At 39.6% G+C, this 27500-nt stretch overlaps 1 protein-coding gene across 3 annotated transcripts in view; it reads left to right on the forward strand.

Annotated features, from left to right (window-relative positions):
* The window catches only part of GXYLT1 (glucoside xylosyltransferase 1), a 53678-nt gene continuing 32048 nt past the window's right edge, over positions 5871-27500 (forward strand). Inside the window, exons 1-3 of one of the 3 annotated variants that reach the window (XM_018047915.1) lie at positions 5871-6290; positions 14926-15018; positions 24189-24360. In XM_018047915.1, the coding sequence (XP_017903404.1) occupies positions 6070-6290; positions 14926-15018; positions 24189-24360 (486 nt within the window). In that variant the 5' untranslated portion in view covers positions 5871-6069. The remainder of the gene's footprint in view (positions 6291-14925; positions 15019-24188; positions 24361-27500) is intronic. The other 2 variants (XM_018047916.1, XM_018047917.1) reach the window with 2 other exon arrangements.

Below are 27500 nucleotides of genomic sequence, written 5' to 3' on the forward strand. Positions count from 1 at the left end.
AATTTTAGTTGTGAGGATAAGCCCCAATGTGAAATTTTCAGGGCAAGTATCCAGTAAAATGCATCCAACTGAAATTCCTGTGGAGTGGAAATACAAAAGTTTGGCAGGTCTTCAGTTAACATCCCGGGAAACCTGGATCTGCTGATTTACCTAGAAGTAGGGGATGTGAATGAAAGTTACTATTTCATCTTCATATTTTCATCAACTCTTATAAGAGAATTCAGAAGCTAAACTGGGTACCAAGATCTATTAATTTTAACTTCATGTGTATTACTCTCACTGCTTTAGTTCAGACTAACAATGAGGTTAGCCTGTGTTTAGAGTTGGGATACTGTTATAAAACCAGTTGGGGAGAAGACTCCTAAAGGACAAAAATGTAGTGAGAGCATTAAACAGGAAAGTAGGCTGGTTTCAAAATTAAAGAACTGAGTGATCTGGCCTTAGGTCGGAGAGAGAGCTTTTGTCTTTAATAAGAGATATATGAAAGACTGATGTTTTCAATATATGATAAGGTAAATAATGTAAGGGCCACTTAATTAGAACAAAAAATTTTTAAACTTTATTTAAAATACAGAAATGAGAAAACCATTTCAACATATGAAACCTATTAATATTAAAAAAAACAGGACTGTTTAGGATGTAATTTCTATATAGAAAGGAATATAGATAACAAGAATTCTGACTTTATTTTTCAACTAACCACTGTACTTCTGAAGTGTAATGGTATCAGAATTCTTTATTTTCATGTTTTAATTTTGAGGAATCTGGGTCCAGATGGCATGACTGTTTTAATTCTTATTTTCCCCGGGACTAAATTTCCCTACAAATCTAGACTTTTAATTTCACTGACAGTAAATAATAATAGATTGTAATCTATTAACGGGAATAGACAGTTCCTGTAGATTTAACCAGGGAGAATTATAAGGATGGCCCATAGGATATTCCTTTCTCCCATCCCCACTCTGCCTCTTCCTACTCTCCGTCCTTTGTGGGCAGAAATAAACTAGCTGAATTCTGGGATTATTTGGGAGTGAAAAGTGAAAGTGAGAGCCGTTCAGTTGTGTCCAACTCTTTGCGACCCCATGGACTATACAGTACATGGAATTCTCCAGGCCACAATACTGGAGTGGGTACATGTTTCCTTCTCCAGGGGATCTTCCCAGCCCAGGAATCGAACTGGGGTCTCCTGCATTAAAGTGTTACCATTTGTTTTCCACTGCCACTTTTTTCCTAATCTTTTTGCCTACAGCTGAGTTTTTTTGAGCATGAAAAGAATCACTTTACTCTTTCATCTTCCCCCTTACCCTACCCTTTTTCCATATTTGCTGGTCTGAGTGAACAAAAAATGAAATTTTTTGCTCCAACTGACAACATAGTCTTCCAACTTTTTCCTTCAGTCCAACAAGGTCTCTAGGAAGTGGCTTATGAAAAATGAAGAAATTTCGCTAGAGGCCAACAAGAGGAGAGAATGATTTTCACTTTCAGTGTGAATTTCTGATTCTTTGTGCTCTGCAACTAATCTGATTTCTGTTTCTTTGATTGTAAATTTAATTTGTCTTATTCCTTAAGACCAATCTGAGAGATTTCCATGTAATATCTTTTTTTCCTTTTTGCTTTTAATCTGCATCACTTAGTTTAGCATTTATTTGTTCATAATGAGATAGCAAGGTATAAGGGAAAAAAACAAATACATACTTTGGATCCTCAAAGGTTTCCATTTGAATTATGGATCTTCATTATTAGCCATGTGGTTAATGAACTTCTCTAAATTTCAGGTTCCTTGTTTTTTTTAAAGAATAAAATAATATCTATTTCATATAGTTATCAGGATTAAGTTAGATTATGCAGACCTTTATAAAGTGAAATTTATGTAAAAAAAGTCTTTGAACTTCACTCTGAAAAGGTATAGAATTTACCTTGTCCCTCAAAGGATGTCTTTTTTTAAGAAGTAATAAAATGTAGAATTGGAAAAGAAATGTTGAGCAGAACCTAAATTTGCTCTAGAATGACTTGGGAAAGATTTTTAAAATGTCATTAACTTGAGTATCTATTATATATCCAACATGTACCAGGAGCTGCATGAAAAATCAAGGTTAATCTTTTGAATATAAGATTGTTGAGATTTGGATAATCCTGAATCTGAGAGTTTTCCAGGTCTGGAGAAGGTGTCTTATCTCTGTAATTTAACCAACAACCAATGTTGCTGTTTTTAAATTTCTTTTCATCCACCTAAACTAAACTTTTTTGACAGAATGAAGGGAAAATAAAAATTGATTAAAAATGTGAATATAGCTAGCCTGTCATTAGAGAATCAAGAGGGTGGTCTAGAGATGCAAAAATAGACTTAAGAACATGTACATACACAAAGTAAATGAAATAAATGCCTAACCATCATGACATAAAAATATTTTAAATCACTTTCAATAATTTATAGTTAATTTTAGAAATATCAATATGTGTGAATCCTGGAAATGATCAGAAGTATTCACACAGCTCCTTATACTCCAGGATAACCAGTTAGGACAGTGGGTGGGTAATACAAAAGTCATATCTAGTTTTGGAATGCCATATATACTTTTTCAACAATTTCCTTTTTAATTACAGGATTAAAAGGGATCTAAAGGTCTAGAACCCTGATGTCAAGTAAAAGGATGATTGTTCTCAATATGCTCTTCCCATATATTGTGCAGAAATGAATACTGCCATTCCAGTATTTTAACATTCTCTGGGTCATTAAATTATTCTTTATTTTTATTACATTTAGTTTGTTGCAATAGAAACAATTGTAGTTAGCATCTCTTTAAATTAAACATACGTTGAGTACTAGCTCTTACTCTAGTTTCTTGTTACAATACCCTTTAGTTTTCTCTCAAAATCTATCTTCTGTTCTTACAGATGCTTTTATTATCCATCTTTGTATCTCATTAAGTTTCTATTTATTTCTCTAAGAATTGTAAGGTGTAGTGAAAGGATTATTGTCGCTGTTTTTATTTGCCTGTCTCCCCTTTTGGGGGCAGTACAGAATAGCCCCTTGTCTGGCATGTAGAACATATTCAATAAATGTTTATTGAATGAATAAGTGTGTTTTCATTCTATTCATACATCTTAACAGCATGCTAGTTTTACTTTTTTGTCAAGTAAGGCAAAAAGTTAATCCTTATACGGGGAGAAACTGAGGCTTAAATGTGTTAGTAAGTAGTTCCCATGGTCACAGAACCAGCTCTTATTTGGTGCAGGGATTCCAAATGAAGAACTACTTCTAATTACACAGCATTTCCCCATCTGGTTTCACATGGCCAAACTCTTCCAGAGCTTCAGCTGCAATTTGAACAGTTTAACAGCATGATTTTTCTCCATGGAGAGAGAGAGAGGGACAGTGTGTGTATGTGTGTGTGTTTAAAGAGAGAGAGGGATGGGGTGTGTGTGTGTGTGTGTGTGTGTGTGTGTGTGTGTTTAAAGCCGTCTTCCTTTCCCTCACTTTTAGAGGGACTGTGTGTATGTGTGTGTGTTTAAAGAGAGAGAGGGATGGTGTGTGTGTGTGTGTGTGTGTTTAAAGCCGTCTTCCTTTCCCTCACTTTTTGGCACTGTAGCTGCTTTCTGGCTCTCTCTCTGTCCCAGCCTCCACACTGCAGCCAGAATCTGCCTTCCAAAAGGCAGATGTTACCATGTAACTTCCTAACTTAAAACACTGTCAGTGGTTCACTGTTGTCTGCCAGATTACCTTCAAACTCCTTGGTGTGCTAAACAACGAATTCAGATATCTGGCCCCTTCAACCTCCAGTCATCGCTCATCATATCCTCTTGCGTTTGCTTAACTGATGGTATCAAACTTCTCACAGCTCCCTGAACACAAGAGCCTGTTTCACTGATTCCTCAGCCTGGAATCACTTCCATTACCCCATTCAAGACTCTCGGGCCAGTTTTGCTATACTCAAAGGTTCACAAAAAACAGAAGTGAAAACTATGAATCACGGAAGTAGTTACCAGTAAAAGTGTATGGTGCACACAAACAAAAGACAGCAAACTGGTAACACTCAAACCAAAATACGCGATGAGGCTTTCGGGTAGATTGTTCGCAAGCAGTATATATAGTGTGAAGGCAGTGAGTGTGTTGTCTTCAGTGATTGGTTAAAGCATTACATGTTTTTGTTTTTTTTTTTTTTTGCAGTTTAAACTTCAAACATTGAATATTTTATTCAACTGCTATTTTTTCTTATTTCTAAATTCTTTTTATTATACAAGTTTCAGGTGTATAGCATTATAGGTTGCACTAGTAGTAAAGAACCTGCCTGCCAATGCACAAGACCTAAGAGACCTAGGTTCAATCCCTGGGTTGGGAAGATCCCCTGGAGGAGGACTTGGCAATCCACTCCAATATTGCCTGGAGAATCCCATGGACAGAGGAGCCAGGTGGGCTATAATTCATGGGGTCGCAGAGTCCCTCAGGACTGAAGCAATTTAACACACATATTCTGCAAAGTCATCACTACCATACGTCTAGTTATCAACCATCGCCATACAATTGACCCCCTTCATCTATTTGCCTATCCCCTGTGAGAATTTACTTAAAAGGGAATTGGTTAGTGGTTACCTCATACCAGTTTTGGGGACTTAAATATTTAAGTTATGCTTATTTTTTTCAGATGTATAGGCAAGAAGTGACCCAGATCAAGTTAAACTCTTATCCTGCAAAATATGCTAAATTAAGCTTTGCTTGTATGACCGGTTTTGTCTGGTCAAGAAATTTTCAAGTCTGGTCTCTGTTTCATTTTGACATTATGAAGTATCTCCTGACCATGCCCGTAGGTAGAACTGGTTGCTCCTTTCTGTGTGTGTACCCACACCTTTACAGATTTCTATCCTAACGTCCCTGGTGGCTCAGAGGTTAAAGCGTCTGCCTCCAGTGCGGAAGACCCAGGTTCGATCCCCGGGTTGGGAAGATCCCCTGGAGAAGGAAATGGTAACCCACTCCAGTATTCTTGCCTGGAGAATTCCATGTACGGAGAAGCCTGGTAGGCTACAGTCCACGGGGTCGCAAAGAGTCGGATACGACTGAGCGACTTCACCTTCACCTATTCTAACGTCTGTATGGTTGTATTGCACTTACAAATATTCACTGTCCCACCCCCATGCCCCAACTAGGGGTTTTTGTGCCCCAAGATACTCACAGTGCTTGGCACAAAGTGATGATCTATAAATGTTTAATAAATGAATGGCGTGAAAATAGGGCTGAAGAAGAGGGAGAAGAACTGGAAAGCTCTCTTTAGGGAGATATTATTGCAAATGGTGAGTTGTGAGCTGGTTCATAAAGGAGTAAAAGATTGGAGCTTAGAATTACAGGAACTTACAACCTCGATGGGAGGCGGAATATGCATCCTCAACAGCATTAGGCATCTGCATTTGATATCTGCGTGAGAACGGCTCGAACCAACTCTTATTACAGAATACGAGAGGCTAGGGAAGTCGCTGCTGGATGAGGTTGGAGCGGAAAAGCGGCTTAATCAAGTGCCTTCTAAATACAAGGCGTTTTTCGTGCGTTAAGCAATTTAATCTTTATCACCATTCTATGATGAGGATATCATCTCCATCTCAGAGACAAAGAAACCCACTCAGAGAATTTAGGTCGCTCAGCGTCCCAAACTACCGTGTAGCAGAACCATAATTTGAAATTGGGTCAGCTGCCTCCAACGCCCCGCTCATTTCGCCACACTTCTGCAGCGCAGTTGGGAGTTGCAGGGCTTGGGAGTCGCTCGCCCGGCAGTCCCCAGCTCCCAGAGCTCCGGACACCCCAGCCCACCAGGCGCGCCCCGCCCTCGCGCTCAGTGCGCCGGCGCGTCGGGCCGCCAGCCCTCAGGGAGGGGCCCGCGGCGGAGGCGGGGTCAGGACGCCGGGGCGGGGTGTCGGCGCGCTGGTGAAGGTGGTGGGCAGGGAGCGGAGTGGGGCGGGTGCGAGGCCGTGGCGGAGGAGGAACTTGTTGCGCTCGCGGCTGCGCGGTGCCGCTCCCTCGGTTCCAGTTCGCCCAGGCGGGCGCGGCGACGGCGGCGGCGGCAGCAGCGCTGGGCCAGCGCGATGCGGCGCTACCTGCGCGTCGTGGTGCTGTGCCTGGCCTGCGGCTTCTGCTCGCTTCTCTACGCCTTCAGCCAGCTCGCCGTGTCCCTGGAGGAAGGAGCGGGCGGCGTTGGCGGGAAGCCGCAGGCCGCAGCGGCTTCCTGGCTTGGGGGCGATGGACGCGGAGCCGGGAGAGGGGTGGGCAGCTCGGGCTCTGCGGCGCATCACGGCCGGTCAGACAGGTACGGGCCGTTCCGTCTTGGGGGGCCGGGGGTACGGCGGCACGGGGCTGGGGACTCGGCCTGGCCCGGGCTGCCAGCGAGTCCGCCTAGCGCCTCTCGCCGCCGGGCCCGCATCTCCCGCTCCTTTGCAGCCGACTCTGACCCTCTTTGCTCGTTTCCCTCCTCTTCACCCCAGGGGTGAGCTCCGTGCTGCTCTAGCCCGAGAGCACACCACGCGTTTTGCGTTTGTCTTCTAACCTGTTCCTTAGGCACAATTCAGAGCAGTTAGAAATTAATTTTCAACTCTTGACAGTTGCGTCTTCCTTTTCTTTCTTTCTTAGGATTTGTCGAAAATAAGGGGGTCCTACAAAAACCTTCTTGCTTGCTGACTAGTGGGAATTCCCTCTTGTTTCCATGGTGTTCCAGTTGAGATATTTAAACAGCCGCCTGGCGCCCTGGTTCAGCTTTCCGCCTCCCTCCTAAATGAGGCGTCTAAATTTCCTGTTAACGCTTAAATTTTTCATCATTAGCCGATCAGCTAAATCTGGAGAGAGCATTTTCTGCTGATTGTGAGTTTTTCTTTTGGAAACAATCGATCTATTGTGAAACTTAGAGCAAGTTAAGAAAAACAAGCGATACTTAACATACGTCTTTTGTGAGTTGGGATAGAGGTGTCTTTCTTTAAAAAAAGGAATTTAAAAAGCACAGTGACTTAAGTGGATTTACACAAATCACTGTCAGAGTTGGAATCAGTACGAGGTGTAAATGGAAAAAAGAATGCAACGCATTACGAATGCTTAACAAAATCTGAGCGCTCCCACTTCCTTGAAAAAGAGGCTCCTCCATTTGTGGGCAACTCTCTTACTCCGAGTACTCTTTTAGTAAGAGGCAAAGGCTGCTTTGATCGGATAAAATATCGGATTGGTAGGAGGAGGGAGCGCAGGTCAGCTGTAGACTGTTGAAGGTTCTTCTCAAAGTTGATGGCCATTCCTAAAATGAAAAGGAACGTTTAGGCAGAGGAGCAGCACGGAAAAGCCGGACTGTCGTGTTTTCACCCTGTGACTTGATTACAAGGGCTCTGTTCATAAAAGCAGAACTACTTTCCAGAGCCAGGTTTGTCACTGCCATTATCTGTCCTGGGAGAGGCAGTGACCGAAGATCCGGACGACTCATGAAAAGCTGGTCGAAGTCTGTTTTGTTCCTGTGAAGCATTTAAAGTTAAGGGAAGGAAACTCTTGTATTGGGGAGAATTGAAAAGAAGAAACATTTTTGTCAAAACATTGAATGAAATTGAACTATGATATTAGCATTTCAATTTGATAGAATAACATGCATTTTTAGTGCCTTGTCTGAGATACTTAAATATTCTGTGACAAATTTTTATAAACTGTATTTGCTTGGCTAGCTAATTTTAACAGAATTGTGTTATTTGAAATTCAGAAAATAAGCGCTTCGGTTTTAAAAGATATTTTATAGACCCATTACTGACATCTGAAGTTTGATGTGTCAGAACCAACTAAAAGCTTTGTATTATAAGTCCTCTGAGCAGCATAACTCCTCAATTTAAATGAGGCATATATTTGAGTTAAAACTGAAGGTGTATCATTCTTTGTTAAAATGTTGTGAAGTACATTTCACCATGTGTGCACACATAAGAAGGGTGAGAAGAGGAACCACATGGAAAAGCTGGATTGCTTGGATCGCACGAGTTGATTACGGTCAGCAGAATTCCTAAAAGATACCAGGCTCTTTTCATTTTTGATATTATCATTTATAACATCTTTTTAGACTTCTCACAGAGTTCAGTCAATTTTTTTTGGCTATCATGGGATATGGAGTAGGTATTAACCTGCTTCCAGTGTATAAATTGTTTAGCCAGGATGCAGAGAGCATCAATACTGGACCAGGATTAGAAACTATGTATCTTTTGCTTGCTCTGCCAGTACTCTTTCTATAAAGCTGCTGTGATAAGACTCTAGTCTAGATAGTGTTTAATCAGTGAAAAATGGGGCTATAAGGCAAGCAACATCTGTTTTTTTCTTGGTAGGACTTGATTATCAATTACATTCTTACTTTTTTTTGAAGCAGTCTTAGCTCAAAGATTAAAACTATTTCTCTCATTTAAAACATGGGATTACAGTTGTATCTAATAGGTTCCATTGGTCAAATCTTAATAGAAAATATTCATTGCACAGTATTCCATGATAACAAAATACTTGGAAATGTCCTTTCACATTCTCAAAGTAAAAAGTCGAAAATGATGGAAACGGTTTTTAAGTGAAATTTATTATTAATTAGTCATTTTGTTTGGATCCATTATTTTGGTATTTAGAAAATGGGTAGATCTTAGTGTCAGACAAACCTGTGGTGTCTTTCTGGCCCTGATTGGTGTGAAACCTTGACCACCTTTCTGCTTTACTTTTCTCACCTATAAAATATAGTTTATATTTACCTTAACTAGCTCAAGTCATTAAAGAATCCGCCTGCAGTGCAGGAGACCTGAGTTCGATTCCTGGGTCAGGATGATACCCTGGAGAAGGACAAGGCAACCCACTCCAGTATTCTTGGCTGGAGAATCCCATGGACAGAGGAGCCTGGCAGGCTACAGTCTATGGGGTCTCAAGAGTCGGACTTGACTGACTAAGCACACAACACACACACAATCAGAATTCTTAGTTGTCAGTCATCAGAACCCATTAAAACTGACTTAATATAGTATTATATATGGACTGTAGACTATATATAATAGACTGCTGCTGCTGCTAAGTCGCTTCAGTCGTGTCCAACTCTGTGCGACCCCATAGACGGCAGCCCACCAGGCTCCCCCGTCCCTGGGATTCTCCAGGCAAGAACACTGGAGTGGGTTGCCATTTCCTTCTCCAAAGCATGAAAGTGAAAAGTGAAAGTGAAGTCGCTCAATTGTGTCCAACTCTTAGCGACCCCATGGACTGCAGCCCACCAGGCTCCTCCATTCGTGGGATTTTCCAGGCAAGAGTACTGGAGTTGGGGTGCCATTGCTTTCTCCTACATAATAGACTATATGTATATATATATCAGAGTCTCTCTCTCTCTGTGTATATATAGTATTACATATAGACTTATATGGGTTGTTAGAAGGAATATAATTAAAGGAAAAATGCCTGTCAGCCATAGGAACCTCAAGGGCTGAGGAATCTTTCTCTGCTGCTGTAGACAGGCTTTGTTCATGCGTCTTTCCACTTATAGTGTTTCATCTCAAATCTCAAGTAAAAATTCTAGAAGAAGACTCTTTGGACTTGCTTTTCATCACGTGCTGGTCCATGGGCCAGCTGTTGTTGACTGGAATGGGGAACTCTGATTCTGTGGGCTAAATCCCTTGCACATCTCTACTGCAGACAGAATCACATGACCGGTGTGGGAGAGGAGTTGCCTCTGTGGAGGGAAGTGAGAGACTCTCTGAAGCTGCTAACTATGGACAGACTGTATTACAGGTATTCGATCTACAGCACTTAATATTACCAGGTGTCAGTAATTCTCCAGAAGGAATTAAACCATTTTGAAACTAGATTCTCAGGATGAGTAATTTCTCACATTTCACTGATGAATCCTGGTAGTGGCGAACCGAGAGACTACTATGCACTTGAGTGATACCTTTTCTGGACTGTCCTACCCTTAGTGTGAGTGACTGTTACCTTGGGAGGTAGGCACCTTGCTTTCCTTTGCAGATCTGGTCAGGCCCTCAAGTTATGGTTTCTGCTGGGTCCCAGGAACACCAGTAGGGCTTTGGAAACAGACTTCAGCTTTGCCCCTTATTGTCTGTGTTAACCTTGAACGCATTTCCTCTTCAGTTACAAAGAGGTAAGAGTATCTATGATAACTGGGTTTTTTTGTGAGAATTGAAATAAAATAGCGTGTGTAGATTACTTGGTGGTGCCTGGCACAATAAAATTATAGATAATTCAGTGATGGTTTTGATCATTTAAATTTTAAGTGATTTTTTTTTTTTCTTGATTTCTGACCTTTGGGGAAAATTCAGGCCCCAGTCCAGACCTACTAAACCAGAGTGCCAGGCAGTGGGGCCTGGGAATCTGTATTTTAGATATGTGCTCCAAGTTATTGCTTTAAAACCAAAGATTGATTAAACCATTGATTTAACTGGGAATCATTTGACCACTATTTTTGCACTGTTGTTTTCTAGGGGAGAATTTTCTTCCCTCCTCCTTGTGCTTATTTTTGAAGAGGAGAGGAGTTAAGCAGTGAACAGTGAAGAAGGCTGAATTATTTACTAAAGCCACTTTAAATCTCTGCTTTGTTAGTGCAGCGACAGCTTATATAAAAACCAGTAACTTTGCACCTTGTATTTCAGTTCATTGATTACATTTCATGTATTTGTAATGTGCTTAGCACAAACTTAACTAGTAATTAGTTATTGTTCTGTGATTTTGAAAAGTGAAAATGATTAGGCAAGTGAAAAAATGTGTATTTTTTACTTAGAAATCCTATTTTAAAACCTTAAGATTATTATCTATGTGTCATACCTGTTTGAAATACTTCCCCCAGACATGTTGACTTAAATTTGTTTTTGGAGTGTATACTATGTGAAGTTCAAAATTTTACTGTATTCAGATTGGCAGGTTTTTCTTTTAGTTTTATTTTTGTCGTGTAGAAAAACTTTCTATCAGTGGGATTTCCCACCCTCTTTTTTTTTTACATTTAAATCTTTAATTCAGTTTTTTTTTTTTTTGAGAGAGAATAGGTTGTACAGTGTGATGCTAACTTATTTTTTGAAATAACTGTTCATTGCCATTTATGTGTAAACAATTCTTTCTCACTTCCTGAATATTTCTGAAACTAGATATTTAAGAAAAAGAAAACTGGTTAGAGCTAGAAACTAATCTAACTTGTCTGAAGACAATTTTTAGATAAAAATGAGTTGTGCGTACTTATCTTTAAATAGTGGTGGTCAGAACCATGGGAATAGTCTCCTCTAACGTGGCTGTGAGCATCTTCGTTTCTCTTGCAGTCACAGTGAAGGTATCTGTTCATGCCTTAAGGTGCATCATTGGTGAGGCACCTTATTCAGACTTCCACATTGTTATGCTGGATGTGCCTAGACATATCCCCGACTCTCCTCAGTATGCATGGTTTTCACTAAAGCCTCATGGTTATCATGGATGTTTTGAAATGAAAAATACCTTTTCCAGTTGAATTTAAAAGTATAAGTGACCTTCCACTATTAGATTTAAGTAAATTTGAAGTTTGAAAACTGTTATCGTGGAGAGCATTATTACTGTTTAATGCCCTGTTTAATCTCCAGAGTGTGATGCCTCAATATTTAAAACATTTTTCAGCTACTGAAATTTGTGACCTGTTTGTTTTTTTAAACTTTTGAAGTAAATGTAAGTTTACAGGAAACTTCATGGACATCCCATTTAATCTTCACTCACTTTTTCCCCAATAGTGACATCTTACATGAGCTTGGTATAGTACCTCTGTATCTGGAATATATGTGTATGAACATAGTGGAGTACTAGAACCCCAGAAATTGACACTGTACAACCCATACACCATCTTCAGACATCACCAGTTTTACATACACTTGTGTGTATGTGTAGTTTTATGATGTTTTATCAATAGGTAAAATTCATGTCACCACCCCCGCAGTCAGGATACAGACTGTTTTATCATCATGGAGAGTCCCGTGCTATCCCTTGATCAGTTTGCGTCTAGACAAGCCACCTAGTTAGAAACATTAAGCCTATGAAGTAGGAGGGTGAGCCTTAGTAAAGTTTTACTTCTGTCTGATCCACGGTGGAAAAACTTTGCATTTATGAACTTTACTGATTCTGGATATTATTACTTACTGAGGACATACCCATTTGGCTCAGCTACAGTTTTATTCCATTAAATATATTGAAGTTATCTTTTTGAATTTTGTATATCTAATGTTCCATTTTCCAGTAGTCTTAAGGCATAGAAGCAAAAGCAACTAATAGCCAGAACTTGGATAAGTCACCTTTACTTTTCCAGCATTTTAAAGATTTTTTTTTTTCTGGCCTGAAAGTGCAAGTACTATCATTGCTAGTTTAGTTGCTTTTCCTAATTTATTGTTTGTAGTGATGGCTACTGGTAGGTAATGAGTTCTGAGTATGAGTTTCTACTTTTTTCAGTCTTTAAAACCAAGTTTTCATAAGTGAGAGAATGTAAGCTTGGAAGATAGAAACCTTAAGTAAATTATGTCTCCTCTTGCCAGCAGCACCTCAGTGTTTCATGTGTGTGTTTTTTTTTAATAAGGAAAATGTATACTCACTAATGCATATGTTTTATATTTTCATTAAAGACAGAAAACATTCTTCCTATAAACTGTGTTTTCTGACATTGAGTTATTATCAAGAAACTTAGGTAAAACTTGACATTTTTTCCCCCCTGGTTTATCTGCATTAATCAGTTTACAATGGTTACATGTTCCAGCAATTCCTCTTGTAGGAATACGACGTACTCACACTCAAGAGAATTGCAAACATATGGTCACCTTAAAATTGTACATGAATCTTCATAAAAGCATTATTTATAATAGCCAAAACTATCAACGACCCAAATATTCACTAATTCAAGAATGGATTAAGAAAATGTGGTATATATATTCGTTTATAAAAGGGAGTATTATTTGGCCACCAAAAGGAATGAAATGTGCTGATAAGTGCTGCAGTGGGTGAACCTTGAAAATAAGCTAAGTGAAAAAAAGTCAGACTCAAAAAGCGACATACTAATGATTCCATTTATCTATGGAGACAGAAAATAAATGTGTGATTCCTTAGGGCTAAGGGATTGAGTAATGCAAGTTAAGGCAGAAAATGGTGTTAATACATAATTTCAGATAATCATTTCTACAGAAAAACCTAGTCATTTTCTTGAGACTTCATTTTCTACTGTTGGAAGATTTGACAGGAGACGGAATAACTAGCTTCCTTCCTTAAATAAAGGTGTTGTTTATAAATAAATTGTGGACTTGAAAGAAAGGTTAGATAATGTCTGTGTCTGAAAGATAGGGATACCTATTTGAACTGTTTTGTTTTGAGGCTTAAATGGACGTGAAAGCTCTTGAGTCTGGAAAAAAATCTCAGTTGTTGCTGCTTCTGAGCCTAAGGAAATGCAGAAGTTAAAAACTAGGTGACCACACCTGGAAGGGGACAAACGTAAATTTCCTTATCAAGTTGTTCATTTTACTGATCTGTACACGTTTTCTTTTTCTTATTTTTTAACCATTTAAGATATGTTAACGTTTTATGCTGTGCTTGAGAATGCTGCTCCTTTCAAGGAAAACCACATTACAATGTCAGTTTTTTCCCATTGATTTAAAATTCTGATTTAGTTCTTTGTACAGTAGTATACAGAATTACTCAGGCAGGGTTTTAAAAACTACTAGTGCCTGGCCCTGGAGAAGGCGATGGCACCCCACTCCAGTACTCTTGCCTGGAAAATCCCATGGACGGAGGAGCCTGGTGGGCTGCAGTCCATGAGGTCGCGAAGAGTCGGACACGCCTGAGCAACTTCACTTTCACTTTTCACTTTCATGCATTGGGGAAGGAAATGGCAACCCACTCCAGTGTTCTTGCCTGGAGAATCCCAGGGACGGGGAGCCTGGTGGGCTGCCGTCTATGGGGTCGCACAGAGTCGGACACGACTGAAGCGACTTAGCAGCAGCAGTGCCTGGCCCTGTTTTCAGAGTTTCTGATTTGACAGGTCTGGTATAGGGGTCTCTGGTGATTTCACTGTGTCCTGGATCTGAGACCCCCCCCCATCTTAACCTGTTGGCATTTGCGAGAGGCGGACTGAGAGATCTTGCAAATATGACATTTCATAGACCTTTCACTGTAAGAACAGTCACTTATTTGAATTCATGATGATGGGACATGGTTTAGTGACTGGCTTCATACTTGCTTACTTCAGTAAACTCAGGCTTCCACTGTCCTGAATTACCAGCTAGACTATTGTTTTGAGAAGAAATAACAATGAAAATACATACATTTTGTATTGTAAGTTGCTGCTGTTTTGTGTGTGGTTTCTTTTTTTAGCTCCAACCTGTAGTCTAAGAAGAGATTTGATCCTCCTGTTTAGCTTGTGAAATACAGTGAAGCTGAGATAAGTGTAGAAAAGTGAAACTGAACTGTGAATATCAGCATGATTTCTTATTTCCCACTTAAAACATCATATGTGTAGCTTGGATTCAAGATTAGTTTAAAAGCATTTAAAGATCTTTTTCCATTCTATCAGCATTTGTGGCTTAAATTTTGCTTCAGGATAAGCAGATGTTTTGTTTGGCTGAAATGGATCTTTTTTTCTAGGGGGAATGTGTGCAGTTCATGAAGGAAAATTTTAGAAGTATGCCAGTATTTTCTGTGTCATCTGAGAAGGAGCTCTTATTATATATTAGAGAATTCATGACTAAAAAACTTTTCCAGTTTGTAGTATTTTCTGCCTAAAAGTTTCACAGTTCTGTTTAAAATAGTGGTACCCTAAGGGAGAAATCAATTTCCAGAAATCCTCATTACCATAGCAGGTTGGATTTGCAGTTTTGTTGCTGTAAAATAGAACAGTAAGTTTTTATGTTATTGAGTAAATTCCTTGTTAGTTTTAAGCCTGAATACTCACATAGGTTTCTGTCTCACTCTGTTAGGTGTAAAGAGTTCTCTCTGTGTTACTGGAATCCCTATTGGATGCTGCCCTCTGATGTTTGTGGAATGAACTGCTTTTGGGAAGCGGCCTTTAGGTAGGCACTTAATATTTAATTGGTAGATCAGTGTAGGTAAGATCAGATAGTAGATAATACATTTTTAACTGTAACAGGTCAGAAAAAGGTTTCTTTTCTTGTAATCTAATATTATCATAAAAGTAAATAATTCATTTTCTGATTAGGTTTTCTTTTTTTTCCCACTTTGAAGTAGTTATGACCAATTTTTAAATCCATACTTTGCGTGAAATGCTCTAAAATTTTTTAGATGTTATTAAGATAACCCATTGTTCATAGAACAATTTATGGTCTAATTTTAGGTAATAGGTGATAAAATGATAAACAAATATTGAATATAGACTTCCACTGACATTTACAGGCATATGGCATTTATCTAATTTAAAGCTGGTATACTAAAAAAAATTTGTAGGTAGATGGAGACAACTGGGGAAGGGTTAAGTTGGTCATTAGCAGAGGGATTGAATATTTGGGAATGGGAGGAAAAAGACAAATGTACAATGAAGAAGCAAATGATGTGACAATGTTTATTGACCCTTTTTAAAAAAGCTTTTGAAGAGTGTGGCTTTGTTCACTTATCAGGATAATGAAGGCACAGGGTTGGCTGACTCTCTGGTACCTCCTGCTTCTCACCCTCAATGAGGGAAACAAGTGTTGGTAGAAATGGAATATCAGACTCTAAGATAGCAGCAGGAGGAGAGTGAGCTAATAGCCTGAAATGCCCTCCCCAAGAGTAACATTGCTTTGTGATTCATTTGAATTTTAATTCTGCTCATTCCATTTGCCAGGCACAGTGCTAGATGGTAAGAATCAGACTGAGTCTGGTTAACATGGCCCTGTCCTTCTGGAGCTTACATTCTGATGGAAGCTTCAGATCTGAGATTATAGTAGAGGGTGACAAGTTATAGCCAAGATGATGGGGGAAGCAGGTGGTCATCAGATGGGATTATCTTAAGGCATTAAGGAAGGCTTTTTGGAGGGGTTGACTACATGATGAACAGGAAATAGCCAGGCTTAAGGACAGGAGGTGATATATTCCAGGTGGGAAGAACTGCATTCTTAATCAATACTAGTAGTGTGTATCTTTAAATTCTTATAGTCCAGATATATTATGCAGCCGACAAACAACTGGGAAGAGATCGTTGAAATCAGATATTTTAATCTGGCTGCTATAGAAAAGATTGGATGAATGAAATTCTAATATGGGTCAGTCAAGTCAGATTATGTAAACTTTTAAGAATTAACTTTTAAAGATAATCTTACCATTCAGCTTGTTCATAATTTTGGAGAGTAGGAGCTCCATATTTTTCCTTCTTTAAAGAGTTTGCTAATGAATAGAGTATTGACAAGCTCCACTTGTTATCTCTGGTCTTGTGACATAAATCTATTCACTCTGAAAGCTGGGTAAGCTTGAAAGCCCCTGTATTCTCTGATTTATACAACCCAGACCCTTTTGTAAGTTCTGGCATGAGTAATAATCTTCCTACTCCCTTACTGCAGGAGCAGCCTAGAGAAGCTGACCTAATCTGAATCCTGGAGCTCTGCTTAATATTCCTTTTGTTTGAGCCTCTCCAACTCATTATTTCCCCAACACTCCCATGTATTCCCTGGAAGGAATTCCATGTGGATGGATACATGATATTGCAAACCTTGTGCTTTTTACCATCCTAAATTGGAGATTTTAATAGTTGTACATCCAAAGTGTAATTCTGAAACCGTTTTAGATGCAGGTGTGCATTTTACTATATGTATACATATATGTATATGTACATATTACTGTAACATACCTTTACATGTATCGTATCATGTAAAATCTCTTAAACTGAGCGTATGATCAGGCCAGCCAAGATGGCTTGTTCTTTTGCTCTCTGTACATTCCCTTTCCACCACTGCCCACTTTACGTTCACCCTACTCACATGACTGACCTTCCTGCGTACTTGCCCCTAAACGGACTAGTGAGTGTTCTAACATTTAAATCAGAACATCTCCTCTATGATAGCTTATCAAAGGGATGGTAAGAGGCCTACCCCTCTGCTGGTTTCCCTGGTAACCAGTGAGCCAACCTGAGGTCAGTTCTCGATAACTGGTGATGGTTCCTTCCCCAGAGGCAGACACTGCTGCCTGTCCTCTGCACACGGTGGGGTGTTGCTGCAGGGCCTTGCCTCCTATGTGTAAACTCCCCTTGTCCATTAAGCCACTGATGTCCCAGTCGCCTGACTCCAGCCTCCTCCTCCTGTCTTGGAAGTGAGCGAGTACAGGCTTGCAGGCCTGCATGCTGCAGTCCAGCACGTGTAGTTTCTTGCTTTAAACTTGGGAATCCCATATTTATTTGGCCTGTTCAAACTGGCAGACAAGCCAAAGTGCTATACAGCTGCTGTGTCATTCTCATGCTCCATTTCAGTATTTAATTAACACCGCATTTCGGCCTGACTCAAGAGCTTCTCCACCCACCTAGGAAAACATCTTGGAAATCCCCTCTGCCAACATTAGGACTCCCGTCTTGTCTGGCAGCAGTGGGCCCTCAGCTGGCACCGTTTTTTCCTCCTCAGACTTGTCTCAGAGTTCCCAGTTTGAATTCTTTATATATTTTGATCTTTTCTGGAGGGTTAATTCCTCCCAATTGATTTATTATACAGTGATCATAAAGTAACATCAGTTCAGTGGCTCAGTCCTGTCTGACTTTTTGCAACCCCATGGACTGCTAAAAGTAACATAAAAAACCCCAAATCTCTAGGACACCCACCACCAGTGTTTTGTCCATTTCGTGCATGTGCTTTTGGTGATTTGTATCTGCATCTGAGTGTTTGCTGGCTGACTGTGCCCCAGTGCTCACACCTCGTCTCCCTCCTCTGTCCTTGCAACAACAAGTACAAAGTCCCTATAGCACCTGCTTCCAGCCCTTTCCCTTCAAGCATCCTTCCTTTATTTTTTCTCTTCACCAGCAAGCATTTATAAGAGTATCTTCTGTCTTTACTTCCTTAAAAAAACAAAACAAAAAGCCACCTTCTCACCCCAACTGTGAGCAGCACCCGCTTCTGACCCGAGGTCACCTCTGATGTTGGAATTGTTCTGAGGCCTCGTCTGCCTCCTTGTTACCCCTTCCTCTGTCTTCCTTTCAGTGCTATCTCCATCTCTGGCTCTTGAGACCAGTGTCCCAGGGTTTGTTTCTCTCTGCCTCTGGACTCCTTAGGACTCTGCTCTTTCCCTGCTCCCTGGATGGTCACGGGATCACCTGTTTATTTGGTCTCTTCATCAGAGCTCTTTGCTGGCTCCCGAGGCGTGTTTGCAGCTGCACTGGGGTGATTTTTGCCTGCTGACTCGTTGTGGCTCATCACGCCTCCCCTCATCTGGGTTTTGTATCTTCATGCGCCGTGGACTTTGCACGTGTCAGTCCACAGTGACTATTCCTGCTCGTCTCCTTTCTTGCCCGCGCTCTTGCCGGCCTGCTCCTTTCCCTGCCTGAACTCCCATGCCATCACTGCTCATCCAGCCACTGTGATCTCACTTCCTGCCCACCTCTTCTTCCTTCTCTGTATCCTCTCGCTTAGCTGTACCTGCTCCATCTCCTGTGGTTGTGAATTGTTACCCATTTCAAGAAGTGCTGGCTTTGTAGACGGACACCAAGGATTGCTCATTATTTAAGCCCCATTATTTAGCCAGGTGCTTGGCAACCAGTAAACGACTAGTAATAATTTCCCCCAGCATTTCCAGACTTCAGGTTAGATGTTTGTGCAGTAAGCCCTCTTAGCAACCTCAATTGTTTTCTAGTTAAGCAGTTACCATGCTTTCTGTTTAAATCTTTAAAAAAATCTGTTCTTCACAACAGGCTGTAAATTGTATGAGGTTCGGATCGTGGCTTTCTGGCTTATCCCATGTCTAGCATGTGAAAGGAGTTCAAATATTACAAAGAATGGATAATCCCTTGTGTTCTAAAAATTATACAGATTTAAGCCTGCACCAGCATTATGTGTCACCATAACTTTGGCATTCATTATTGGGAATTATAATTTTGCCACCTGTTAGAGTAAAATGATATTTTATTATTGATTTATATTCATTATTTCTTGAATATATTTCTGTATTTGTTTATCTTTTAAAAGTTTTGTTTGCATTGTCTGTATTGATATTTACCTGTTTGGTTTTTAATGCTTACTTTATGAACTCTAAGAATATATACTCTAATTTTGACATTGATTACAAATGTTTACCTAATCAGTTTAATTTTAAAATTTTAGGTATCTTTTCATTATATAATCTCTGAATTTAAATATTATTAAATGACTTGAGCTTTTAAAATATTTAATCTTTCTGTTTATGATGGGAATTGATTTTCAGTTCATAGTGTCTGTGTATTTACTACCTCAACTGTTATCTTGAGTGATTCCATACTAGTTTTAAGAGGTACATTTTTACAGACTATTTAAAATTGTATTTTAACAGTTAATGCTTCATATTGAATTTTTAGATTTTTTAATGCTTTACATAAAACCTTGCAGTTTTTTTGCAAAGAATTGTATTTTATCCTGAAAGTGATTCATGCGTGCTGCATGTTAAGCTACTTCAGTCGTGTCTGACTCTTTGCGACCCCATGGACTGTAGCCCGCCAGGCTCTACTGTCCCTGGGATTCTCTAGGCAAGAATACTGGAGTGGGTTGCCATGCCCTTTTCCAAAAGTGATTTATATACAACCTTTAAAGTAGTTTTACCTAGTATGATAATTCACTACAACTCTTTTTCTCTATAGTAAGAAGAAAAACTTTTTTTTAAAAGGTTACACATGAAGGAAATTATCATTAGTGTTTCTGAGTATAGTTTTCCAGTTTTGTTCAACTGCAAATTTTAAAAATTATTTCATGGTAGTTATTTTTTTAGTTTGAGGAGAATGTTACCAGAAATGTAATTTACTTACCTTAAATTTATGTACTTCGTTATAATGCTAATTCCTAGTCTAAATCTTATTGTACATTGTTTTCTTTTATAAAGAAGACACTAATTTAATTATAGGCTAGAAGAACACACTGGAAGCTTTCAGTGTGGCCTAATTTTTTAAAAAGAGAGGGAAAGTTGTTATTCCTGTATAACAGGAATGTTACTTAAAATAAGTCTGTTCTTCAAGGCTTGTAAGTATATTTATAGTATTTATATTAGAATTTGCATCTAAAACATTGTTAACTTTTTTTCCTAGATTCCTCCTCTCAACTTTCTACTTTGATAAGTTTTCACATCTACAGAGGTTGTAAGAATAGCAGAGTGGGCACGCTTACCCGTCACTGGGCATTTACCTATTACTAACATTTTGCCACTTTGTTTTTGGCTGAACCATTTGAATAACAGCCATTATGACACATGGGCTTCTCAGGCAGCTCAGCAGTGAAGAATCCACCAGCAATGTGGAAGATGGGGGTTTGGTCCCTGGGTCAGGAAGATCCCCTGGAGAAGGAATTGGCAACCCATTCCAGTATTCCAGCCTGGGAAATCTCGTGGACAGAGGAGCCTGGCAGGCTACAGTCCATGGAGTCGCAAAAATCAGACACAACTGAGAGATTAAATCACCACCACCACGACAAATACCCAGTGTGTATTGCCTAAGAACACGGGTATTCTCCAGTTTCACCATAACAAAATGGGCACTTCGGTTTATTTAACACTGACAATATGTGTATGTTAGTTGCCCAGTCGTGCCCAACTGTTTGCGACCCCATGGGCTATAGCCTGCCATGCTCCTCTGTCCATGAAATTCTCCAGGCAAGAATACTGGAGTGGGTGGCCATTTCCTGCTTCAAACACTGACAATCTTATATTTATATACTACGTATACATTTATAATACATTTATATATATTCATATCTCCTTATTTACCTATTAATGAATTTTATATCTTTGCTTCCCCATTCAGAACCCAGTCAAGGAAAATACATTACATTCAGTTATTTAAATCTATTTAGTCCCCCTTTTCTCTAGGACAATTTGCAGACTTTTTTTTGAGGGGGTGCAGGGCAGGGACATGATATTTTTGTTTTGCAGAATGTTCCTTTGTTTGAACTTGCCTGTCCGCTTGGGATCAGATTCAGGATCTTTGGCAGGAATGCTGCAGAAGAGATCCGGTGCCCTTTGGGCGTGCTGTTGGGAGGCACCTGGTGGCAGACGGTTAACATAATTGGTTGTTTGATCAGGTGGTTATGGTGGTGGTATCACATTTCTACACTGTAACAGTATCATTATCCCCTTTGTAATGTGTGGGGATAAAACCTTGATACTGTGTGGTTTTAGCATCTATTAATTATTCCTGTTCAAATCATCTACTACAAGAGTGAATGGAAAATAGTGCTGTTTGTGGATTTCTCATTCCTTCTACATTTATTGGTTGGTATTCTTCTTTAAAGGAGAGTTCCTCCCCCTCCCTCCTTACCCTTTACCTACTATCATTTTGGACCCATTGATTCAGTTTTTTTAATAGAATGTGTTACCCTTCATTACCGTTAAAATTGCTGTTTGTGTTCAGGTGATGCCAAATTTAGCCATGCGGTCCCTCAGGTATTAACTTTGAATTATCTGAAGGATATCTTCTAATCCTATATCTGCAGAAGAACAGAGTTGACTTTAAAATGTCCTTTTGGATAACAAATCCACAGGGGTTTTCTCTTGTTGACACTGTGATTAATATATAGCATATAGCACATTTTTGTAGATCCTGACAATATTAACACCATTCAGCTGGAGTCAAAATTCCTTGAATGGCTACTTCCCTATTATTTCTTCAAAAGTTTTAGTCATCCCTTCCTCTAGTGTAGAAGCTTACTTTAGATTTCGTCCAGTTGCAGTGACTTCCCATCCCTGGGTCTAGGGATAGGGTGGTGGGCAGAGACATCTTCAAACTATGTTTTGTCTTCTCAGCTTAGATGTACTGTGTATAATGCTTTTGCTGAAAAGAGACACATAACAGAAAAGCAAATTTCATAGAAACTGGTGGAAGGAGTGCTAGCAGTATGACGAGAAGTCTTGCTGCAGTGCTTGAGAGCCAGAGTCCCTGGGACTGACTCAGAGGGACTGTTTTTTCATGAAGAACATTTGACTTGTTTTTCTTGAGAAGGCTTATTCTGCTTCTTGTCTCTGTATGTAGAGAGTTCTCTGCAAAGTGGCACATGCTGCTTACTCTCTTAAGTCTCTAGGCTTTTTATCTTTGGAACAGGATCGAGTTATGGCCAGGTGGGTAATTCGAGCCCATTATAGATTCTCAAATCTTGGTCATCATGAGGAACAGGCTCTGGAGGCATTTATCAGAAAGATGAGACAGTTTAGAGCTCTGTGAAACTGTTGAGTGTCTTGATTGCCCTGGCCTCTGCTTGTGTTACGGGACTTCCACTGCTTAGAGATGAACTGGGTTCTCGTGCCCTTGTTTAGGTATAGGAAGTGGGTGGTCTCCCCTCTGATAGGGATCCAGTGTTAAACACTGACGGGCTCAACAGAAAAGAGGGGAATGGATAGAGGGTGCGGACAAGGAAGGAGGTGCTGTTGCTTTCTAATTGCTATCAGTACAGAAGAACAGAGCTTTCAAAAGGCCCAGGCTTAGGCTACACCTTATGTATGAGAGAGGTGGCATAGTAGGTGGGCGGGGAAAGGCTGGCCTCTCTGTGACCCTGTAACAGAAGGAGCTTGGACGACCGGATAGCCACATGCAAAACTGTGCAGTTGTCCCCTCTTGAGACCACTCATAAAAATCAGTTCCTGGTAGATTGATATAAGTTTTAAAAGCAAGATATGTACCTGATACCTTAATCTTATTAATAGTCTTAATAACTTGATGAATGAAATATCAGCACCATTTCTTGAATAGTAAATATTCTTCTTCTAAGAATACCACTTTATATGTGACTTCTCCATTTACCGCCTTTAACAAAGTGGTGTCATAATGTTTAACTTTGTCAATTATCTGGGTGAAATTTCATTTTCTTAAAAGTGATTTTTGTTGTTTGTTTTTAAAGAGCTTCACCTTTAGAATAATCAGCCCATTAAGGGTAAGGTATCAAGGTTATGAGTTTAGTCTCCCAGTTGAGGGATTAAGGAAGGAAATCACCCCTTTTTTTCCTAGGAGGTGAGTATTCTGTGCTGAAGGCAGACAGTTACAAGTAATATGTATACAAGAGAAATGAACCTGTTCTCAGGCCTCAGGAACCCAGTAAGACCAAAAAAGCATCAGTTTCAACTGCTGTCTTAGGTGTCTCTAGACCCTTAACAAACAAGCTTGTTAATAAGAATGGACAGATGCACAGTAAAAGCAGGAGCACGTTTTATATAAATATTTCCAGGCTTAATTTTTTATAATGTTAATATAAATAATTGGTATAATTATTTAAAAGGATAAAAAATAGTATAATTCCAAATGTTTAATGTTAAAACATTAAGATATATGAATTTAATATTTGGGCCTACCTGGCTTAGTGGTAAAGAATCCACCTGCCCAAGGCAAGAGATGCAGAAGACATGAGCTCAGTCCCTGGGTTGGGAAGATCCCCTGGAGGAGGAAATGGTAACCTACTGCAGTATTCTTGCCTGGGAAATCCCATGGACAGAGGAGCCTGGAGGGCTGTAGTCCATGGGGTTGCAAAGAGTCAGACATGACTGAGCACACACACATGCATGCATGTTTTATATGGTCAGTTATTTGTATTTAATTTTATTTAGCATATTTTCTCTTTTCTGATATCCTCGACAGTTGAGGGAATATCCATGAATAAGATTTTCTTCAGAAAACAGTTCTGGGTCCACTCTGACACGTTCAAACGTGAATACTCAAAAGATTCCAAAGTCCTGTGCTAATAAGCAATGTAACTGCAATAATTTTAGCCTGTAAAATTAAGAAAAATGATTGGTCACCTGTCCCTGCTACTTAGTAATATATACATACAACTGTTAATGTTAAACAATATAATTTCTAATCCCCTTTTACATTTTACAAAAAGGATCTCTAACCAAAAATTGAAGTCAATAAGGTGATTTTGTTATATACATATATTCTTTTTCATAGTCTTTCCATTATGGTTTATTGCAGGATATTGAATATAATTCTTTCTGCTATACAGTAGGACCTTATTGTTCAAACCTAAGTCTTTGAACACAGTCAGAATACCATGTTGTTAACATGTTATCCTGTACTAAAACTGTTGGAAAATGTGATTATCTTTTCTATCAGGTATGGTGTGAAAATGCAGCCCATTGAGAGAGTGCACCTAGCCGTGGTTGCCTGCGGGGAAAGACTGGAAGAAACCGTAACCATGTTGAAGTCAGCGCTCATCTTTAGCATCAAACCTCTTCAGTTCCATATTTTTGCTGAAGATCAACTGCATGATAGTTTTAAAGGCATAGTAAGTATTTGAGACTTAGGTCTGTAGAGTTGAATATTTAACATACACTATAGTAAAATGTTGAACAGAAATATTTTTCCTGCAGCTCTGCCCTCTTAGAGTGGGGGCTGCTCCTTGCTGCCACTTTTGTCTGTGCATCCAGACCTGGGGTCTAAGAAGAAGGCTTGTCTCTGTGAAGGAGTTAGGCTGGTTAGTCCTACTTAGTCCTTTGCCAAGCATGGAGGTTTTGTTTTACTAACTGTAGTTCCAGGATGTTTTGACTGAGAAGTCCTGTGTCTTAATTGTGTTCCCATCCTTGAGTTGAGACCGCGTCAGTCAGAGTGTGCACAAAGTTTTGATTCTGTTTTGAGTGGGGGGAACTTTTAATTGATAATATGGAGGGAAGTGACTTCTTGCTCTGATAGTAAGGTTTTTTATTTTGGTTTTGCATTAGTTGCAGTCAGTTTGGCTGTAATGGCAGAAAACCCAAAATGTCTTAAAAACATAGAAGTTTATTTCTCTCTTATATAAAAGCAGGCAGTCTGTGTTACGTGGCAGCCCTGTGTTTTCAGGGATTCTGCTCTTTTTTCTCTCATGTGGCTGAGCCATCTTTAACATAGGACTTCTACCTCATGATCCAGGATGGCTGCTCAAGCTCCAGTCATCACACTCATATCCTAGCCAACATGATGTAAAAAGGAGTGAAGAAGGGTGTTCTCCTTTCTAAGGAGACTTTCTAGAAGTCGCATAGGATGTTCCTGCCAGTGTATCATTGGTCTGATCTTAGTCATGTGACCATATCTAACTACTTGTGAAGATTGAAAATATACTCTTTTAATTAGGACCACTGCATTATCTTAACAAAAGAAAATTACTATGCAAGAAGAAGAGAACACATAAATATAGAAGGGAGAACACACACAAAATGAAAATTCCCCAGAAATCTCATTACCTTGTGTTCTGAAATGGTGATAAAAGTGATGGTGATTATGCCTTTACCATCTCTGTCTGTCTCTCTGTGTCCATTCAGTTAACCTTTCAAGCTGATTTAGATTTTTATGCTTGGCCTATGTAGGAAAAGCTTATTTGATATTTTCTCAGGTAATTTAGTTCATTTTTAGTAGTTCATTTTAGTTCATTTCAGTAGTAGTTGAAAAATACTACTTGTGACCTGAAGTCTTTTAGTTTCCTGCTAAAATCTTTGATTCTAAGAGGTATAAAGCTTTACTTACTGTTTTACAAGGAATGAAATTGGAACATTCTGTTAACACCATACACAAAAACTCAAAATGGATTAAAAACCTAAATGTAACACCCGAAACCATAAAACTCATGGAAGAAAACATAGGAAGAACACTGTTTGACATAAATCATAGCAGTGTGTTTTGGATCTGTCTCTTAAAGTAAAAATAAACACATAGGACCTCATTAAGCTTAAAAGCTTTTACACAGCAAAGGAAACCATTGACCAGCCAAAAAGACACAACCTACTTAACAGGAGAAATACTTGCAGATGATATGACCAGTATGCCTGGCATGCAGGGTTTACTCAAAATCCTGCATCCTAGGCTTCAGCATTACGTGAACTGGGGACTTTCAGATGTCCAAGCTGGGTTTAGAAAAGGCTGAGGAACCAGAGATCAAATTGCCAACATTTGCTGGATCATAGAGAAATCAAGGGAATTCCAGAAAAACATCTACCTCTGTTTCATTGACTATGCTAAAGCATTTGACTGTGTGGATCATAAAAAAACTGTGGAAGGCTCTTAAATTAAGAGATGGGAATACCAGATACCTTACCTGTATGTTGAGAAACCTGTGTGCCAGTCAAGAAGCAACAGTTAGAAACCTGTGTGGAACAGCTGATTGGTACAGGATGGAGAAAGGAGTATGACAAGGCTATATATTGTCACCCGTTTATTTATCTTACATACAGGGCACATCATGAGAAATGCTGGGTTGGGTGAGTTATAAGCTGGAATCAAGATAGCCGGGAGAAACATCATCAGCCTCAGATATGCAGATGATACCACTCTAATGGCAGCAAAGAGGAACTAAAGAACCTCTTGATGAAGGTGAAGGAGGAGAGTGAAAAAGCTGACTTAAAACTCAGTACTGAAAAACTAAAATCACGGAATCTGGTCCTGTCACTTCATGGCAAATAGAGGGGAGAAAGGTGGAAGCAGTGACAGATTTCCTCTTCTTGGGCTCTCAGAATCACTGCAGATGGTTACTGTAGCCTTAAACTTGAAGACGATTGCTTCTTGTCAAGAAACCTATAACAAACCTAGACAGTGTGTTACAAAACAAAGACAACACTTTGCCGACAAAGGTCTGAATACTCAAGGCTATGGTCTTTCCAGTAATTATGTGCATTTGTGGGAGCTGGACCATAAAGAAGGTAGAACACTAAAGAATTGATGCTTTTGAACTGTGGTGTTGGAGAAGACTCCTGAAAGTCCCTTGGACAGGAGGGAGATCAAACCAGTCAATCTTAAAGGAAATCAAATCAACCCTGAACACTCATTGGACTGATGCTGAAGTTCCAACACTTTGGCCACTTGTTATGAAGAGCTGACTCACTGGAAAACACTGATGCTGGGAAAGATTAAAGGCAGAAGGAGAAGAGGGTGACAGAGGATGAGATGCCTGGATGGCATCACTGATACAAGGGACATTAACTTGGGGAAACTCTGGAAGATGGTGATGCACAAGGAAGCCTGGTGTGCTGCAGTCTATGGGGTCACAAAGAGTCTATGGACACAATTTGGTGACTGAACAACATGACCAGTATGGGGTTAATGTCCAAAATATATAAACAGCTCATACAACTTACCATCAAAAAAACAGCCTGATTAAAAAAATGGGCAGAAGAATTGGATAGACATTTCTCCAGAGAGGACATGCAGATGACCAACAGTCACGGGAAGAGATGCTCAGTGTTGCATGTTAATCATCAGGGAAATGCAGATCAAAACCACAATGTGATCTTTCCTCACACCTGTCATAATGGCTATCATCACAAAGACCCAAACAGCAAATGTTACGACGTGGAAAAAGGGGATCTTTGTATGCTCTTGGTGAGAATGTAAAGTGGTGCAGACGGAAAACAGTATGGAGGTTTCTCAAAAAATTAAAAATAGAACTACTATCAGTTCAGT

This window comes from Capra hircus, chromosome 5 (assembly GCF_001704415.2).
Source record: "Capra hircus breed San Clemente chromosome 5, ASM170441v1, whole genome shotgun sequence".
Taxonomy (NCBI): domain Eukaryota; kingdom Metazoa; phylum Chordata; class Mammalia; order Artiodactyla; family Bovidae; genus Capra; species Capra hircus.